This window comes from Magnolia sinica, chromosome 8 (genome assembly GCF_029962835.1).
Source record: "Magnolia sinica isolate HGM2019 chromosome 8, MsV1, whole genome shotgun sequence".
NCBI lineage: Eukaryota > Viridiplantae > Streptophyta > Magnoliopsida > Magnoliales > Magnoliaceae > Magnolia > Magnolia sinica.
In genome coordinates, this window is record NC_080580.1 from 5,728,186 (window position 1) to 5,748,294 (window position 20,109).

The 20,109-nt window shown below is 41.7% G+C and overlaps 1 protein-coding gene and 2 long non-coding RNA genes across 3 annotated transcripts; all 3 read right to left on the reverse strand.

Moving 5' to 3' along the window:
• Positions 1–5,151: 5,151 nt before the first annotated feature.
• Positions 5,152–7,140, reverse strand: LOC131253799 (uncharacterized). Its single transcript, XM_058254936.1, has 2 exons — positions 6,658–7,140; positions 5,152–5,409 (listed from the first exon to the last, which is right to left on the reverse strand). The coding sequence occupies exons 1-2, from the start codon at positions 7,138–7,140 to the stop codon at positions 5,152–5,154; spliced, it is 741 nt and encodes a 246-aa protein (XP_058110919.1).
• Positions 7,141–12,618: 5,478 nt separating this feature from the next.
• LOC131252704 (uncharacterized) lies at positions 12,619–16,121 on the reverse strand. The gene is made up of 7 exons (XR_009174653.1): positions 15,722–16,121; positions 15,449–15,488; positions 14,938–15,000; positions 14,737–14,814; positions 13,322–14,582; positions 12,811–13,237; positions 12,619–12,722 (listed from the first exon to the last, which is right to left on the reverse strand). It is a non-coding gene; the product is annotated as an uncharacterized LOC131252704 (long non-coding RNA).
• Positions 16,122–16,386: 265 nt separating this feature from the next.
• LOC131252703 (uncharacterized) lies at positions 16,387–17,816 on the reverse strand. Its single transcript, XR_009174652.1, has 4 exons — positions 17,786–17,816; positions 16,973–17,092; positions 16,720–16,890; positions 16,387–16,643 (listed from the first exon to the last, which is right to left on the reverse strand). It is a non-coding gene; the product is annotated as an uncharacterized LOC131252703 (long non-coding RNA).
• Positions 17,817–20,109: the final 2,293 nt, after the last annotated feature.

Consider the following 20,109-nt stretch of genomic DNA (forward strand, 5'->3'; position numbering starts at 1 on the left):
TAGCCTTGTCTCAAGCAAAGTTTGCATTCAACAACATGGTGAATCGCTCGATAGGGAATTCCACATTCCAGGTTATTTACGGATGAGTACCTCGCCACACACTAGACTTGGTCCCTCTGCCTAAGCTCCCAGGCATGAGCATCGTAGCAGAACATATGGCAGACCGGATCATTGGCATTCATGCAGAGGTACAGACCAAGCTACATGCCTTAAACGAAAAGTACAAGGAGCAAGCGGACAAGCATCGGCGACAAAAAGTGTTCGAGGTGTGTGACCAAGTAATGGTCCATCTATGCAAAGAAAGATTTTCGATCGAAACGTACAACAAGTTGAAGAATAAAAAGATTTGACTGGTACCAATCATCTGAAAGATCAACGATAATGCTTATGTTGTTGATCTTCCAGATGACATGGCAATCTCACGGACTTTCAACGTCGCGGACCTGACCGAGTATCATGGACCAAAGCAAGACGAGAATTCGAGGACGAGTTCTTTTAAGGAAGAGGAGACTGATGTAGAGCGGATCAGGGTTAGTTACAAGGCCAAGATGGATCAGAAAAGGCTCGGTCAACGACAGAAGTGATCCAGACCTTCGAAGCTTAAATCGGGCGTATCTCGCAATCCGGAATGATTTATCTGACGTAAAATATATGATTTTGGGGTAAAACGAGCTACTTTAGCCAACTAACCAAGCTACACTGGGTTATCCAAGCCAGATTTGTGAAATACCGCCAGATCGATGATCGTTTCCCTATTTTAATTTCATTTTTTACTATAAATAGTAAGTTTTAGTTTTTTTTTAAACAAAAAAGTTGATCTTGTATATTTCATCTATTAAGAAATTGCAATATTTCAGGAGGGTCCCAACAAAATACTTTGGGCCTCTCTTATCGTGACACCACCATATAGACAAGAACGAGGATAAAAGGGGTCGAAAAAGAACAGGGGAAGTGCCAAGATCTACCACCCCTGCTACCTCGAACTGAGGATCCCAGCCGAGACTAGTCAGAATGTGGCTTCCCCAGCAATTGAATGGAACCAAGTCCTATTTTATGCAGGAGGACTTGTCCCTTAGTCAGCTTTGGGAGGGACGATATGTTGTGGAAGATGACATTGGCTTGCGATAGACTTCCTATTTTAGCCAGACTATCCGCTGGACCGTTGGCCTCTCTAAACGCATGAGAGAACCGAAAAATACCCCTAGAGCTGAGAGAATGAATTCTCCCTAACTAGCAGGACATCGCCAGGAACTGCGGCCATTACCCAGTAACAATTTGACTGCCCATTTGAGTCAGATTCAATAATCACCTTCGTTATACCATAGGATAGACTAAGCTTCATCCCTTCATAAATAGCCCACAACTCAGCCACATTATTAGATGCCTCTCCGTAACCATTAACAAAAGTGAAAATCATGTTTCCTAGGTGGTCTCTGCAAATTCCACCCCCTCCTACGGCTCCTGGATTTGAAAGGGAAGAGCCATCTACATTTAACTTCCACCAGCCCAGTTTAGGCTTTTCCCATCTGACTACTATGCAGCCCCGACATGATTTGGGGGGTCTAGAATGAGCAACAGACTGATTGTAAAAGGAAGGTTGCACTCCAAACAAGCCTGAATTGATGAGGCGAGGGGAAGGCCGAAGCAACCAATGCTTAATCTTTTGGAGAACGACGGGGGGAGGCAGATCCTTGTCTTCATATCTAGCTGAGTTCCTCGCTTTCCAAATCTCCCACAGGGTGAAAGTCGAGGCTAAACGGAAACCCGACTTGCATGTCGAAGCCGGAAGCGATCTATTCCACCACCAATGCAATCTGTCATATAATGAGGATTGTCTGAATAACCCAATGCCAAAGAAGTTGGCAACCATGGTCCAAATCATTTCTGCTAGTATGCCATCCAAGAAAAGATGCTATAGTTATTCAATATGATGCGTACCAACCATGGAGTTCCCTCAATAGCTACATTTGGAAGCAAAACAAACACCTTTCCTTTGAATACTTGCATCAACTGGCAAGGCCCTGTGCATCAATCTCCAAACAAATATTGAAAATTTTGGAGGGATTTGGGGATGCCAAATTCTTTTGGCCCATTCTACTCTTGTGCAGCTCTCTCTACTAATTTGTCAGGCCGATTTCGTAGTGAGCTTACCTGAGGGGTCGTGAAACCAAATCAGACTGTCTTCAAACCCCGACGTGCAGAAGCCTCTCTTTTCTATAAATTCCACCAGCAAATCTGGAAGAGAAGATTCGACGTTCAGTTTAAGGCCTTCCCTGTCAAAGTAATCCGCCACACATTGATCTCGCATGGACGGGGAGATGCGAATCAAAGGCAAGGAGGAAAGAGAACGCAGCCTGGACCAATTGCTATCCCATATACTACAACCACCATGGCCAATCTTCCATTAGGCATTCTTATCTAGGGTGGGGAAGAGGTCCTACAATTCCCTCCACAACAGTGATGCAGTAGCAGAAATTCTGAATTCCATGTTCACTGACTCACCGATCGTATATTTAGAGCGCATGAAGCCGCTCCAGAGGCTGCCCCCTGACCGAATCTGACCTCTCAAGCCATTCTCAATCGCAGCGCTAGCATGATATCTTTCAGTCTCCTCACACATAGCCCCCCTCCCTTGGATTTGCTAAGGTGCTCCACTTCCTCCAAGCAATTTTTGGCTTCCCCTCACTCCAACCCCAGAAGAACTTTGCAAATAAGCTCTCAATTGCTTTCAGCACAGACTTAGGGACCACCGTAGCCGCGAGCGTATGGATTGGGACCCCACTGAGAACATAAGAAATGAGAGCAATCCTGGAAGCCATTTTGTTGAGCAAATGGTTGAATACATTACTTTTAACTCTTCCTTTTATAATGGGCACCCCCAGGTACACCAGATCTTCAACGGCTTTTTTTATCCCCAACAAACCTTCGATATTACGGATCCTGGCCACCGACATCTTGGCGATGCAATAGAAGGAGCTTTTCCTTAGATTTACTCTTTGCCCAGAAGCTGCCTGATATTTTACCATAAAATTTTTTATAACTCCCAGAGACCTGTAGGAGCCATTGGTAAACAACATAGTATCGTCGGCGTGCAACAAGTGGGATATCTGCCTACAACCCTACTTAAACTTGAATGGAGAACACTGCCCAGAGGAAACAAGTCTTGAGATGCCTCTACTAAATGCTTCGGAAGCAAGAATGAAAAGACTAGGGGAGAGTGGGTCCCCTTGTCTCAATCCCCTTGAGGATTTGAAATAACCACAACTGACCCCATTAATAAGTGCAGAGAACTAGTTGTTATCCTAGCAGGACTCCACCAATTTTATCCAGCGCGGATGGAAGCCGAATTTATGAAGAACCTGCTTCAGGAAAGCCCATTCAACCCGATCATAGGCTTTTTCCATATCAAGCTTTAAGACAATGTTCCCTCCACAAATTTTCCTGTCGATATCTCTGAATATTTCTTGCCCAAGAGTAATATTTTCTACGATGTAGCGCCCTCTAACAAATGCACCTTGCTCTGGGGAGATCAGTTTGGGAAGGACCCCGGCTAGTCTGTCTGCTAAGATCTTAGCAAAGATCTTATACACTACATTACAGAGACTAATCGGTCTATAGTCGCCGAAGGATTTTGCAACAGGAGACTTTGGCACAAAACAGACAAGAGTAGATGAGAATGCCCTGGGGAGGGATCCACCCAGGAAGAAGGCCTTGACTGCCGAGTGGAGATCTTTACCAATGATACTCCAGCAACCCACAAAAAAGGCTGATGAGAAACCGTCTAGACCTGGAGCCCCATCTCTGGGTAGCGCAAAAATTGCACTCTTAACTTCTTCGATCTTTAGGACTTGGAGTAAGCTGTTGTTATCTTCCACCGAGAGCAGGGACGGAATGGGAAGAAGAAGAGAGGCCGCATCTACCGCACTAGTAGCAATCTGCTCGGAAGACAGCAAGCTGCGCAAAAAATTAACTGCCTCTGCTTAGATTGAAGGCTGGTCATTAATTACGCCCTTACCCTCCAAATGTATTTCTTGAATCGTCATTCTTCTTGATTTTTTCGAGGCAGACTGATGGAAGAATTTCGTGTTCTGATCACCTTTGTTGAGCCAATTGTTCCGGGCGTTTTCTTTCCAAAATATTTCTTCTGCTAACTCCATCCTGGATAATTTCTGTTTGGCTCCCTCTAAGATTGCAGGGCTGATATTCAAATCAGTTTGTAAATTCTCCTCGAGCTACGCCAGATCCTTCTCGGCCTTTCTAACATTGTCAAAGATGTTGTCGAACACGTCTTTATTCCAGACCTTCAGCAGAATTTTTGTTTTCTTCAATTTCAGCTGAAGATTAATCAGGGGGAGATAGGAGACGTCTTCGGCCCAGGCTTTTTCAATGACTCTCATGAATGATTCCTCAAGAAACCACATCCTTTGGAATCGGAATGGCCTAGGAGCAGAAGGAATCTCCCGAGGAAAAGAGGCCAAAAGCGGGGCATGATCTAAATTTTGTCTGGGAAGATGCTTAACAAAAAAACTAGGAAATCTGCTGAACCAATCTGAATTACAAAGGAGCCTATCTAATCTGGCCCACACTCTGGTGTTTCCCGCTTGGTTGTTGCTCTAGGTGAATCTATTCCCCACAAATCCTACATCCAATAGGTCGGCCGAATTGATTGCTTCGATGAATTCCCTCGAGCTCTCATGGTCTTGGTTTCTGTATCCTAGCCTTTCAGCTGAATCTGTTACCGCATTAAAGTCACCTCCCACTGCCCAAGGGCCTGACGTGCTAGAGGCCATAACCGCCAGGGATCTCCAGAGAAATCTTCTGCTGAACCTAGAGCATTTAGCATAAACGAAGGAGAGTCTACTGCTTTCTATCTGATTTTATTGACAAACATCTATGGAAATAATCTGGTTAGATTTGTCAATAACCGAAACAATCAACATATTGTTGAAGAATATCCAAATTTTACCGCCTTCATATTCCTTAGAGATAGAGGAATGGAAGCCAAGTTTTAGGCCAATCTCCACTCTTTTGTTGTCCTAGGGCATAGGTTCAAGAATGGCCACTATGGAGGGCTTGTAGGATTGAATCATCCTTTTCAGAGTCCGAATGGTGGCCGCATTGGCCAACCCTCGGGCATTCTAGATTAGATAACTATCCATTAGACACATTTCCTGAAAAAGCAGCCCTCAATTCCATCTGCTGCAGCCTCTCCAATTGGGCAGCTAACTTAGACTTTAAGGCAAAACTATCCTCTGCTGGGACACCCTCCCTAAAGGGCTGTTCATTTTCGAGAGCTCTCTGTTCTCCCTTGGGTTTTAACCCTCCTTCATTGAGAGCTAGCTTGTATGGGGATAAGTCCATGGCTAAATTCAGTTGTCTATATACAGATGTGCAACCGTCTATTAACCCCTTCATGGGGGGTACATTCACCATCATTATATGACTGCACCGGAATTTGAGAGGTCGGGCCCTCTGAATCACACCTGAATGTTAAAATTCTATCTGAGCAGGGGAAGATAGAAGAGGTACTTGGTGAGCATTGGCTGCCTCTCCTCTAAATGTGTGGGCTGAGACTACTCTCAAATAGCCTATCTGTTCTAACCAGTAACTGAGTGCCTCCCTTAGGGCGATCAGCTATCTGCCGACCTGGTTCTGCTCTCACTTGTGCCATCGACTGATGACTAGTGTTTGGGATGATCATCAGGGACTCAACCAGATCGCAAGGCAAGTTCTTTACATTCTCAGGGGAAGTCTATAGGAGAGACTGCTGAACTTGGGAAATAACATCGTTAAAGGGGCTGCATCTGTTGTCGAAAGCCAGGCTGATTCGACATGTAGGTGAAGTTGGGCAATGCCGCGAGTCTCCCAGCAGCTGACCTGAAGGAGGACCGACTGTTCTATGATGAAGAACGCCTCTAGGGGAATTGGCCTGGAGATGTTAAGAGGGCCTGACTTTTTCTGGTGGCGCAGGTGAAGAGGTTGTGACTTGGTTTGGATGGGGAAACAGGGGCTGCTTGTGGATGGATGGCTCATTTCCACCGACTGCTGTCGAAATGTTGAGTTGGGCATTTTCACAAGCATCTAACAGGCTGTTCTCTGAGCTTCCTCCCAGGGAGTTACTAACCCATTCCTTAGACAATTCTTCATCTGCTTCTAATCCTGCAAACCTGTCCTAGCGTGCACCTGGTTCCTCTTCTTCCGACGCCGCTTTTATTTGTGCCCAAATCCTGAAAATCTTCCCCTTAACATCCAGCACTTGTATCCATTTGCACCACTTCTCCGTAGGAGCTTCCTAGATCACGGATTACCGACTCCAACCACGCATGAGTCGGGTCCCAAAGAGGCGAATCCATGACTCTACTTCTTCTATTGCAATATCTGGAGTCCAGGGCGATACATTTGTCAAACCTAGCTTCACCCAGAAGGGGGAGTCTGCCAAAAAATCTAAGAGCTCTGTCTTTGATTTGAAAGAGATAAGGAAGGAAAATGCGGATAGGCGGGTAACATCGATCGCCGACACCTTAAATCAGGAAGATCAGAGACCGTCTACTAATTGGACCATAGAGATAGTCTTGTTTCCTGAATAGCCAATGAGCCCCAGCTCTAGTTCCTGCAATTTCTTTGAGACAGACTCGGGGTTAGCGAATGTTATCAGACCTGTCGAGCATTGATCAGATGAAATGCTTTGGGGCTTTTCCCAACCTCTATATCTATCGGACCCGTTCCCTTCACATTATGAATAATCTGCCCCCTGTCTCTCAGAATTTCATCTTTCCGAATGGGTTCCCTTTTGGCATCGGGCTGCAGAAAGGGTTTAGGGCGAGTGTCCTTAACTGAAACCTGTCTTCCATCTATTTTCTGACCATCTAGGACCCCCTTAGCGGCCCTAGCATTGTCCTCGTACATGAATCTAACAAAGCCATAGCCCCCGGGCTTGCTCGTCCCTGGGAAGCAGGGAAGAAACACCTCTGAAACCCTACCATATTTCTGGAAGATTTGGATTAGATCGGCAAAAGAGATGGAGAAAGAGAGGTTGCCGACGAAGAGGCTTTTTGGATCTACAGTCGCCGGCTTGCGGATACCCTTTCGACTCTTTACTATCCTCATGGAGGGATCCTGAAATCTCAGGCGCCCTCGCATTCTCAAGAGTCTCAAGTTAATGCACTATCTAAGTTTTAGTTTGATCATAGCTCTTCATCCATTGGGCTATAGGAGTTGCGTCCAACGTGAAAAGAGCTTAGAAAAATTAGGAGAACGGTTTGGTGAATCCAAATAGGACACTTACTATTTTTGGCCAAAAACCTTGCGTACTAGTAGACATCACGATTGTCTATAAATAGTATACTATTTATAGTAAGTCGCGAATTCTAGGAGTTTTAGTTGTAGTTTGATTCTGATTTCTTTCCTATTGCTTGGTACCCCTATTTAAAGGGTTGTGAACTCATTTTATTAATTTTTTAAATCAATTTCGAATTTATTAGAATTTATTTCTATTTTCCACTTTCTTTCCGCGTGGATTCGAGAAGTCTCTGTGAGGAGTCCAGAGAAGTTTCGTGGATTCAGAATAGTTATCCTCTTGAGGAAGACGGTGCTGAACCTCACGTCCTTCACTGCGTCAGGTGCACACCTAGCAGGAGAGAGAGAGAGAGAGAGAGAGAGAGAGAGAGAGAGAGAGGCACAAAAAGACAAGTTTCTCCCAAGAGATTTGCAACTAGAGATGAAGATGGAGATATTTTGTATTAAAAGAATTAAAAAGAGATACAAACAAAAAACAGAAGAACAATATATAAGAAAATGAAATTTAAAAAGGAAAAAGTAGAGGAAGAAGAGGGACGGAGATGGAAACTCGGAGAGTTCTTATAGCTCTGAAAGTGCAATCTCAGCTGTCCAAGCACAAAGTGATGCGGATGGATGACAAAGCGGTAGATCAAATGGCTCGTGACACCTTTTGGGAGACTGACATGAGTGTTTTTCAGTCTAGTTTTGGAGGGTAGATGATTAGGTGCGGCCCTTACCATGGGCCCACCTTGATATATGTATTGTATGTCTATGTCGTTCGTCCGTTTTACCAAATCATTTTATGGCATTATCACAAAATTGAAACATATTCAAAACTCAAGGGAATCACACCAAAAGAAATAGTATGAATTGAATGCCTACCGTTGAAAACTTGTATAAGTTTTGTATCAAGCCAATATTTGTGTTTTCCCTTCATCCATATTTGTGCGGCCTTATAAACAGGTTAGATGACAAATAACTATCACTGTGAGCCTTAGGAAGGTTTCAATGGTGGTTGTCATTTTCTCCAAAGTTTCCAATGGTGTAATCACTTGAGCTTTGGATATGGTTCAATTTTGGACCATGCTTTAAAATGAGCTCATAAAACGGATGGTTGGTTGGATAAGATACATTACGTTGGGCCTCACAAAGTTTACTTAGTAGGCAATCACGTCATTTGTAAAGGATAAGGAAATCCTGTCCCAGCTGATTAGGGTTTCAGTGGAAGTCTTCTAGTGGAATTCATCAATGAGACCCCTTGTCTCCCAGCCTATTTATCCTTACAACAGAGGTTCTAAGTAGAGGCATCACCCGTCTGATGAACCACGGGACGTGCAACCCATATAAGTTCAAGAGGGGTTGCATCTCGGTTTCTCACCGCTTATAAGCAGATGATACTCTACTCTTCACGAATGGTGGCTGCAAATCTTTCCGATTGCTCTCCAACTTTCTGGACAAGTATCAACAGTCCTCTGGGCAAAAAATCAACCTGTCCAAGAGTGCCTTATTCTGCTCTAACAAGATAACCCCCTCAAGTACTAGAGCCATTGAAAGAGCGATGGGTATTACTGTTAACCGAGCCAACCTGATTTATCTGGGTGTTCTGATCGCCTTTGGGAGAATCAAACCAAGCTCCTACCAACCTCTTGTTAACAAGATTGCAACTTGGATCAGCGGCTGGTGTGCTGGTTGTCTGTCCCAGGCGGGGAGACTTGTCCTTCTCCGACACGTTCTTGGAATTATCCCCGTCCACACTTTGGTTGCCACTCAAATTCCAGTCCAAGTGCTATCTGCGTTAGAACGCCACTTTGCAGATTCCTTGTGGGGTTGGTCCGAAGGCAAGAAGAAACTCCATTGGATTCGATGGAAGTCAGTTGGTTATCCGAAGTCAGAAGGTGGCTTGGGTATTAGAATGCTGCAGGATTTTATGAGAGCTCTTCGTTTGAAGCTGGGCTGGTCTATCTCAAGTGACTCTGAGGTCAGCCTTTGGAAGGCATTCATGACCTCAAAATACTGCTCAGTTCGTCCGCTGCAGGCCAGGAAAGAATCCCTGTTACTGCTTCCCCGATGTGGAAGAAGATCAGTGATCTGATCCCCATCCTGGACCGCCACGTGCAGTGGCAAATCGGTCACGGTAGCTGCAACTTCTGGTCAAACAATTGGTCGGGTTTGGGCCAGCTGCTCCCTCTTGCATCTCGTCAGGTGCCTAGCAGTCTTCTCTCCATGAAAGTAAACCAGGTACTGGGAAAATCAGGCCATCTCCCTCCTTCCTCCGTTTATGGCTATCTCCCTCAGTACATAGTTGATTTCATCTTCCAGGCTGGTTTTTGTATCTCGGACTGCCCGGATTCCAGATTCTGGCCATTCACCCCCAGCGGTTCTTTCTCGATCAGCTCGGCCTAGGAGTTTTGTAGGATGAGAAATCCTCGCAGATTCTAATCCAAATGGGTTTGGCATGCTAGTTTACCTCCAAGAATTTCGCTGTTTGTCTGGAGGCTTTTGTACAAAGCTACCCTGGTAGACGAAGAAGTTCAGAAGCGTGGAGTTGTGCTAGCGTCCAGGTGTGATTGTTGTCGAGATCCTTCTTCCAGTTGCCGCTCGGTGGAGTCTTTGGATCATATTTTCATCTCCAGCCCTGTAGTGCAGTTAGTTTGGAATTATTTTGGGGGTTCATTCGGGATGGTAACAAATTCAATTTCCACCATTGATGGTATATGTTGGCAGCTTGGTGGAACCCAAAGGTTGTCAGGTGGCAGAAACCGAATCAGGGATGGGTCAAGCTTAATGTAGATGGATCAGCTTGTGGCAATCCGGGCCCTTCTGGTGGTGGTGGTATCTGTGAAGATGACAGGGGAGAGTTCATCTTTGCCTTTGCCTCGGCTTTCGGCCTAACTTCTAATATTTATGCTGAACTCAGAGCCATCCACGATGGTCTTATTCATTGTGTCTAGCAGGGATTTAGCCAGATAGTAGTGGAATCGGACTCTAGTCTTGTTGTTGGTTTTTTGAATGGCTCAGTCACCCCCAGCTGGAAATGGTCGTATTGGGTGCCTCATATTTTAAGAATCACCGAGGTTGGCCAGGTCTTTTTTTTGCATATCTATAGGGAAGGAAATGAACCAGCCGACGGCATGGTGCGTATGGCCAGTTGCTCTCAGCAGAATTCTCTGGTCAAGCAGTTTTCGCTCCTCCTAGACAATGTTAGGGGCAGCCTTTTTCTCGATAAAGTCGGTCTCAGGGCAATCCGGTTGGGGTCCTAGGGGTTTCCTTTAGTGTGCAGGCTTCCATCAGCGCCTCGGATCTTCGTCTTCCATGTTTTTCTTTTTCGGTTCTTTTGCTCCTTGTGATAGGTTGTTTTTCAGGTTCTTTTATCCTGAAGCAACCCGAATGTCAATTTTGTAAATTCTGCCGGATGAATGAAATTCCTCTTTTACCCCAAAAAAAACTGGAGGTTTCGGTGGAAGTATCAAACGCATAGAGAAAGAGAGGTTGGGCCAGCCTGATTCTGCAACAGCCTTGACTTTTAGCATAATTCCAGACATCGGGCATGGTTTGGACATGAAGGATAGGTGTGACAGACGAACGATCGAGATGATGGTGCGTGAGCTGATGAATGGAAATGTTGAGCCGAGGAAATCAATCAGCGGCTAAGATGACAGATTTAGTGAGGAAATGTGTTAGTCATGGTGGGTCATCTTAATTACATGAATTTGGAGAGATTGTTTGAGGATATTATGAGCTTATGATGAGCTCTTTTTATTCTTAGCGGGTCCAATGCTATGATAATACAGAACGTTGGTTTGTTGAATCCCATTCTTTTTTCTTTCTTTTTGTCTTTTTCTTTTCTTTTTTTTTTTTTGAATACCAAAGTTTGGACACACTACAAGAAAACTGGCCTTTGCTGGCGGTCAAAACTGCCAGCAAAGACCAATAAAACCGCCGGCTAAGACGTTGCCCGCGGTTATCTAACAGCCGGTAAAGCCTCAGTCGGTAAAGGCTTTACCGGCGGCCAGGACCTTTACTGACAGTTGTGCTGGACGCCGCTAAATCATCAATTTTTGTTAAAATGGTCAAAAGCTACGGATAAAATCCGTAGCTAAATATGACTAGCCCCACAATACGACCGTAGCCGTTGGTACCACAGTAAATGCATAGCCTGCTGAGTGGGGTTCAGAAAATCAGTTTCACATCAGTTGATACGGCAGTGTTGAATGCATATCAGCTTACCCCAATAAGATACAGGGAAACTCTTAGTTATTCTAGGTATATGATAGGCAATAAATAAAATTCATGGAAGCCCTCCTAGGCATATACTGTAAAGAAATTGCTTCCTATTTCAGTTTTTAACTAACATATTACAGGCAGACAATGCCTATAGTAAAATAAATCAAAACTTAATTGAACAGTTTCTGTGAATTAAAGTACAGAACATATAAAATCTGTCCTTACAGTGTCGTATAAAATCTCACCACTTGCTTTTCAACTCAAATCTCATCACTTGCACTGTCAATTATTCCACCATTTGAAGCAAAAGAACATGAAATTTTAATGACAATGGGAACAAATAACCAACGGTCTAATCTCAAGATAAAATGCATAAGACACATCCATTAATAGCAGTCATCATAAATAGTTTTGTTGCTGAAGTTAGGTAGATAGGTAGGTAGGTAGGTAGGTAGCTAGCTAGAGAGAGAGAGAGAGAGAGAGAGAGAGAGAGAGAGAGAGAGAGTGATGCAGTTCTAATTTGATTAGTATGAAGTTATCTTAAATGGTTTTGTTGCTAATAATTTAGAGAGAGAGAGAGTGATGCAGTTCTAATTTGATTAGTATGAAGTTATCTTAAATGGTTTTGTTGCTAGTAATTTTAATTTACCTATAGATAGATAGATTAGATAGATTAGACAATTTTTTATTTTTTCAAATTATAATGCCCTCTACATAGGATTCGCTGCACTTAAACACAAGTACATTCCTCAGCATAAAAGAAATTAGTGGTGTTTTTGGTTTTTCTAAAATTTCCTCCAAAAGCTTTTAAGAGAGAAGTGCTGATGTGGAGGGCATGTGACTTCCCTACCTAAACGAACCCTAAAATTTCAACCCTTCATTATTAAAATACTAAGATAGTATGTGTTTGGCCGCCGGTCTTTTTTGCTTGTCTTTTCCCTTGGGACTTGGTAGATTTCACTCTAGCTGGACTGATGCTTGTGGTATCTTGAATTGCTACATGCGAGGTGCTGTAGAACTGTGCTGGATTTTATCTCATTTTAGTTAACATTGACTATGTATTAGAGATAACAGTTTATATAAATTGTTGGAAACTTTTGAATATTATGTCTGTATGAAATAAGCACTTATGGCTTCTTAAAGAAGTTGACCTTGATACCCGACAATTTGACAAATTCCAGCCATATCTTCTCACTTGGTGTGCCGAGAGTCCTAAATATCTGCAATCATGTAGAAATCAGATGAACATATTGAGCCAATGTGGCAAAGCTTGGGAATGAACAAAAAATTTGATGGCCTAGAGATTACCTTGTCAAGCTGGTCGAATTCAGTTTTCCCATTGAATAATTGTTCCTTTGCAGTTCAGCCATTCTACAGCCCAATGACCACCTGTCAATAGTTGTTGAATATTTATTTACTCCTAATATAAGTTCAAGTGCCCTGTGAATAAAGGAGTAGAGCAGAACTGCAGTGAGTTGCTAAGAAAGTGCAATATTTTATAGTAAGGACAATTAAAAAGTAAACAAACACGGATACCATTAAATTCTGTGGAATTTCATACTTACACTGAGTAGGGTGGAATTCAAAAGACGTTACCACATCCGCAAGTAGAAGAAAACATGTAAGAAAGGCATTTTATTTCATCAAATAGGCATATTAAGAACCTGTAGCAAGCATGGGACAAACACCAAGAGCTACTCCTTGACTAGCAACAGAAAAAAGGCCCCCACAAAGCCTGCACACGTGTTGACAACACATCATCAGAGAGAGATTACATCTAAGACACTAAACATAACAATTGAGAAGCTAGCTCACATACCATGATACCACCAAGCACAAACCAGATCTTCTAAGAAACAGAGATCCAACATAATATTCCCACAGCCAACAACCCAAAAACCTCCTACTCAGGACTCCTGTAATAAAATACCTACTGTTCAGCAGTTCTCAACATTCACCCCAAGCTTCACAACATATTCTACATGCAACATGATGTCAATTCCTCTTAACCAACATATACATAACTGCCTAGCCATTCCACTAGAACCTTTGATCTCTGGCCACCTCTGACATACAAATGCATGATCCATTAACAGAAGAATGGAAGAAGGCATTTCACATACTGTCCATGTACATGGAACTACAAAAATAAGAGATTATTGTGAATTATCTACAAAAACCATGAATGCAACAACAACCAAGACTGTAGACTAAGTTATTATTAGGAATATGATACCAACTTCAAAGATACGCCTGAGTAGGTATTTTCCTCCAAGGGAAAGCAGGCCAAGTCCACCTAGAGCTTTTAAACTGTCTGTAGCTAGCATTGGCCAAATGCTTTCCTCCACTAGGTTCTACAAGAAAAGACCAAATAAATTATAACCATATTTGGTTTGAACTGACTGATATATGCACTTGACAAGCTGAAACATGCACTGTATATAAAGTTATAGTGCCAAACAATATGATCCATTTGAAGCAATAATACATCTTAAACAAATATTTCTTTTATAAAACCATGAATGAATAGACATTTGAAGAATCTTCCTGCATCCCAGTTCCTGCATATCCAAATTTAATATCAATTAAGCTAACTTCCATAATTGAGGAATTACAGGATATGTGGCATGCATCTTTACATGGTATACACAGGCTTTCAACTCAGACAAGTGGGTAGTGTGGATCAGAATCCATACCATTGATCAATTTTACCCATCAGCAATTGGACTATGCCTTAAAAATCCCACTGATAGGGCAATCTTAATCTGCCAATTTGTAGCCTATAGAAGCAGTTAAGAAGAGAAATTGAACAATGGTCCATATTCAACTGAAAAAGATCCAATGTGAGAGATTTTTTGGGCATTCCCCATCCACGGTGAGACTCAACAGCCCAATAAATAGATTGCTGAAATGTGAGACCCACTTGTTTGGCATGGAATTGAAAATAGTTACTTAAAATAAAATGCATGACTAGCCAAATAGGAACAATGAGAATCGTAAACCGGATCATGGAAGAAAAGACAATATGATTCAGCAACAATTGCAGCACATGCATCACGAGGATCTTTAAACTTTGAAACCTGAAAATTTAATCATGAAATAAGGTGTAAAAGAAGAAATCATAGAATAACTGTAGTAGAAGAAATAAGAAGATCAATGCATAAAACAAAACCTTTGTTATCAAAAGTAGGGCATCCAAGCTTTGAAATGAATATTTTTATGTAAATGTCTTACAAATGAACCCATGTGAAGTAAATGTGTCATCCATGTTTATGAAAATGGACCCGAATATCCAACGAGATGAGAATCCCTCTAATGTAAAAGATATATGTTGTATTCAAAATTATATTCTGAAAATAATTTGAGTAGGAAAAATATATTAAATCATTCAGCAAGCATTAATGTACCAGCCTACAATTGGTTGAAGATGTTTACCAAATTTCCGTCAACCAAGGCCTTTGCATCTTTCAGCACTTCTGCATCTTTCTAATGAACAACCTAGATAAATCAACTACCAGCATCACACAATTAAAGACAACCAAATTAAAGGTAATGAAAATCACAATCCAGCAAGCTTTTGGCAATCAGTTCTACCACATAAATAGAAAATCACACTTAAATGCTCTAATGACATCATTGGGCTAATGCTGCCAAAATCAAAGACACATTTGACACTTGCAAAAACAAGTTGCAGCAGGCAGCAATGGCAGTCCAGGACTAGACGGAGAGATTGGAACAGAGCACATTGCAAAAAAAGAGTCTTCAACTCAAAATTGCATTTCAAAAACCCTGCAAAATGGGGATTTGGAATACACTCAAATCCCAAAACACCATTGGCAGGAAGATCTGGTGAATTCCGTCACGTTATTCATAGAAATAAATGAAAAGAAAAAGAAATATGGAGCACATCATAAACTTATGGGATCTTGGGTGGTTTGATCCTCACCGTAATAGTAGGTAGACAGAATAGTGATACTCTCAGTTGGCTAAAAATGAAAGAACCATCAGTTCCAATGTTTTGAATGGACAAAAAACTCTAATCAGTTATTTAACTATTGAAATTATTAACTTGTTAAACATACATGAAGCAATGAAATAATCAAGTACACAAACAAAACTCCAAACCCAAGATAAACTATAGATAATAATTTCGAATCTACATAGCATATAAACAGGCGCTGCTGGGATCAGCAACCAAGTCCGACAGATCGGGATTCACCTTCATTGTCGTGGATCCCCCATACCGAAACTTCAGAATGGGCAATCCTCTTCTCATCGAGAACTTGAAAACATGGATTCGCATCCTGGTGCTTCTGGCATCAATCACGATCCCATACCCTTTCTTTCCGGAGCCTCTTGTGACGGTCGAAAGATAGAAGAATACGGCAAGGATGATGACGACAGCCACAACGAAGATCCAGAGGTTTCCATGGCCGGGCTTAGGATTTGAGAAGATGAGCCAATGGGAGGAGATGGCGCTTCTAGGGTTTTGGTGAATCCATGGAGCTACAGAAGGTTGAACTGCAGCAGAGAGCAGAGGAGATGGAGAGAGAGCGCTAGGGTTTTGAGAGAGAGAGAGGGCAGGCAGAGAGAGAGATCGAGAGAGAGAGAGAGAGGGAGAGCGAATGGAGAGGGAGGGGCAGAGAGAGAGACTCAGGGGCGGTGAGGGCCGGAATGAAAATTGTAGATAGGGTTTTTTTTATTATTGGGTCCTTGTAGGGCCCCTTTGCAAGTGGCCGTTAAAATTGGCTGCGGGCAAAGGGTAACCCCATGCGTCGGCTAAGCTCCATTTTCTTGTAGTGAGAAAAGGATAATGGAAGTTTCATAGACCATTCTTGATATCTTTTTTCTCCAGAAAATCCCCCAATCAAAGGCTTATGAGTTGTCAAATTTGTGATATGGCATTTGCCACTTGTAGGAAAGTTGTGGCTGCTTAAAAGGCTACTTAAAAAGAGGCAAAAGAACAAAAGAAGAAACACATCAAACATTCAAAGTTCAACAACTTGAAAGAATCACAAACCTTGACATTAATTTTAAGGCAACATTTTCAAGATACTGTTTATTGACTTTGGATGCCTATCTTGGTTGGCAACACTGCGATACTATGCCCAACTCCGTTTCGCAAACACGTTTTATCTTTCCTGCAAAATCAGAAAACAAAATGCTTTAGTTGATTCATTCCATCTCTCTAGGATTTAGGGTCTTGGCTGCACTCACCATATGAACCACTCATGTCAGGTAAAATGATAATAAGCAATTGGAGATGTTTCTTCTTATCTCCACTTTGTAGTTTTGCAGTGGCTTGTTTGTGTACATCCATCAGAGCCATCTCAAAATCCTATTAGGGCGATCTGCGCGGATGGGCACCAATGGATTGGGGCTGAATGTCTACCAAAGAGAATGAAGAACTTTAGGGAGCATGCGACGAGGCTAATGTCTATATTCAAATATAAAAGTCAGAACTCAATACCATTCCTATATTTCGACACATGCCAACCAGTTCGTGGAAAAATGTATGAACTGCATCTGGAGGCAGACGTGAGAAGTTTATGCATGTCCAGTATTCAACACTGCCACCATTAACCATTTTCTGCACACATGCCAGTACAACAAAATTCAAGAGTTAGATAGCAAATTGGAGGAAATCTTCAAATGCTCTGACAAAGATATGTGATACGTGCACAGAAGTAGTTAGTTTATGCTTGAATGAGCGCATCTGCATGTTTACCATTTGATTGCATGCTTGTTGAAAATGGATGTTTGCACAGAACATTTAGCAATAATAATAGTAAAACACTAAAATCACAGTGTCAAAACAAGCAGACACCCCAAAATTAATGTCCAGCAAGATGCTATGGTAGTGTAAATGCATGCATGATGATATGAGCATTGAATGAATAGATCTGTGAAACAGTTAATCAAAGGAAATGCAACCATACAAACACTGATCATCTACAAACAATTGTAAAAGCTACATCATTTCCTATGGCTTGAGAATTTTAGTTTCTAATTGCACCATTGAAACTGCATATAGGCTTCGAAGGTCAAATGCCTACTAAAAGGAGTTTTGTAAGTTACAATGCAGAGGTTCTAGTGGAATGGACACTTAAAACTAGAAAGGCTTCATGGCATCAGTGGAGTTGGAGCCTTACAATCAATGACTCCAGTGCAGCAACAGCATCTTCAGCATGTTAATGGAATTAACAAGAGAGAAATATGTTCCTAAGGTCATGATAACATTTTAAATGCCAAAATATACAAGAGGGCAAGTTTAGGGATCAACCTTGTTGATCATATTCCACTACCCCACTCGAGGATAGCAGTTTGCTTCACGCCCACTAGCACTGATACATGCACCATACACGCAAATGTCGTTTGAAGTTTCCTGGTAAAGTAAAGAGCAGGTTTGCATTTTGACAATAATCCTATCTAGAAAAGTGACTCAAATATGTGGAGAAGAAGTATAGATAATTAGCATAACCCAATATCACTTACTTGTGGAGAATAAGAAATACACCACACAAGAGAAATGTGACCGTGACAAGGATCCAACCAATGATCACCAAGCTACAGCAAGTAGGAATCAGGCATTGGGTCAGATAACCAATGACAATGAAACATAAATGTTATGAAAAATTGCTGCAAGCAAAGAGGAAATATGTGGTCTTGAGCCTCGGCTCACTGATTTAGGGCCAAGCTTGGGTGAGAGGTGCTACATAATGTCCTAGATCAGCAGATCCTAAGCCCATGTTTTGGTTGATGCCTAAAAAACTTTTGTCATAGTTTATTAACTAGATAAGGAGTGCCATAATTGCTTACAATGTAGATGCTTGGCATTACATACGTGTGTTCTTTTACTGATTTTCATTTATACTTTATTATGTTCTGTTCAGGTTCAGCAACTCTGTATCCCCTGCCCATGTTGATGATGATGAAGGATCCACTTTTCATTGGAGTTGTTTCTTTAAGGGTAGAGGTCAGTAGTATGAATAATGTTTGATGTTTGATGGTATCCACAACAACATCTATAAGTTTATCTTCTGTTTTGTCAAACTAGTTCTCATGTGACTACAAGGCTTATAGAGATGTTTTGTTTGGATGATATTTTTTAAGCGCTTGTGGGAGATTGCCTACATTTTTTTCCTTTTTTCAAAGGCTTGATCCTGTTAGAGAAGGCATGATCCCGTCAAATCTATCTGAGAAGATTCTGCACTTCAAAACATAAAATATGTAAATAATGCCAGAACATTGACGGACTTTGGTCAAGATTCAACCAAAATCAATTGTAAATACAATTACAAACAGCCACACTCGAACTAATAATCAGTTCTCAAGGATGCAGTACCTTCAAGCCCACTGAAAAATCCGAATTCTCATTGTTGTCGTTGTTAATGCAAGCCACTGGAAGAAGTGTGAGTAAAGTAATTGTAAGTTCATGTTGCAAACCAAAGCAGTACACAATAATCAAAAACTCAAAGTCCTCATGTCCCATCAATTATTGCAAAAACAAATGATACAGCATGAGTTCTTCCAATAATAGAAACATGAGATGAAGGAAGAATAAACAAATTGACAACCATTCCAGAAAAATATTTATAATAATATATTACAAATAAAAATAAATAATAAATTGCAAGGAAACTCAGTAAAAGAATATGAAACTTGGGTAGCCTATTCAACAGATAAATAAAAACTGGGCAGAGATTATGGATAGAGTTAGTTTGATGCCTGGACCAGATCATCATTGAAGACAAACCCAAATGTGTCATCTCATGGGTCTCTGGATGGCTGCCTTTGGGAACAGCAGTTTATTTCAAACAAAATAAAATGAATGATTTCTAGGTCATTTTTTTTTTAATCTCATTCAAACAGAGGTTAACTCATGGGCAGATGCTTCGGCTAAAGGTGGTGCATACCTTTGTATATCAATGACACTTATCCATTGGACAGTCTCCCATTTTGCTTCTTTCAATAAATGCAGTGGTTTATTCGTAAAATGTGGCATATAGTGCCATATCATTCAATTATTAAAATTAACTCCAATGGGTCCAAACTTCACTTGTTTTCTGATCAAAAATTACAATCTAGAATGAAATGTGGATAGCACCCTCGTTATAGATGACTAGATTTGCAGAATCCCCTAAACTACGGAGAACAATCATCCCTAGGGGAAGTCCACTTACAGTCATCTCGTGAATTTAAAAAATCCATTCCAATCTATGCAGAAGTCAAAAGAAATGTGATCAACGAACCTGACTCTAGTCACTAGTTCAAGGACTTGACCACTACCACCATTGTTGTGCTCACCAGCCCAGATTAGTCAAGATGACATGACGTCCAATCTATGTAGAGCTCTAAGAAGGAGAGCAATGAACCCGACTCTAGTCAATAGTGCAAAGACCCTAATCTATATAACACACTCATATTCCCATCAGCCTGGCTCTAGTGAAAGCTGCTAATGACCCCATCAAACCCTAGAACCACCCAAACCAATTTGCCAGTAGCTTTGCAGTTGTCATCAAAATAATGTTAAATCCAGCCTCCGTGAGGGGCTTCTGGTTTATCTGAAATTCTGATCATTGTCAACTCTTAAAGCATCCTATTGAA

Excerpts from the sequence above, each read along its gene's own strand:
- LOC131253799 (XM_058254936.1), bottom strand. The coding sequence starts at position 7,140 with ATGCGAGGGCGCCTGAGATTTCAGGATCCCTCCATGAGGATAGTAAAG. Across the intron at positions 5,410-6,657 it reads ATCTGATCAATGCTCGACAG|GGGTTAATAGACGGTTGCAC; the intron begins GTCTGATAACAT and ends CCCCCCATGAAG.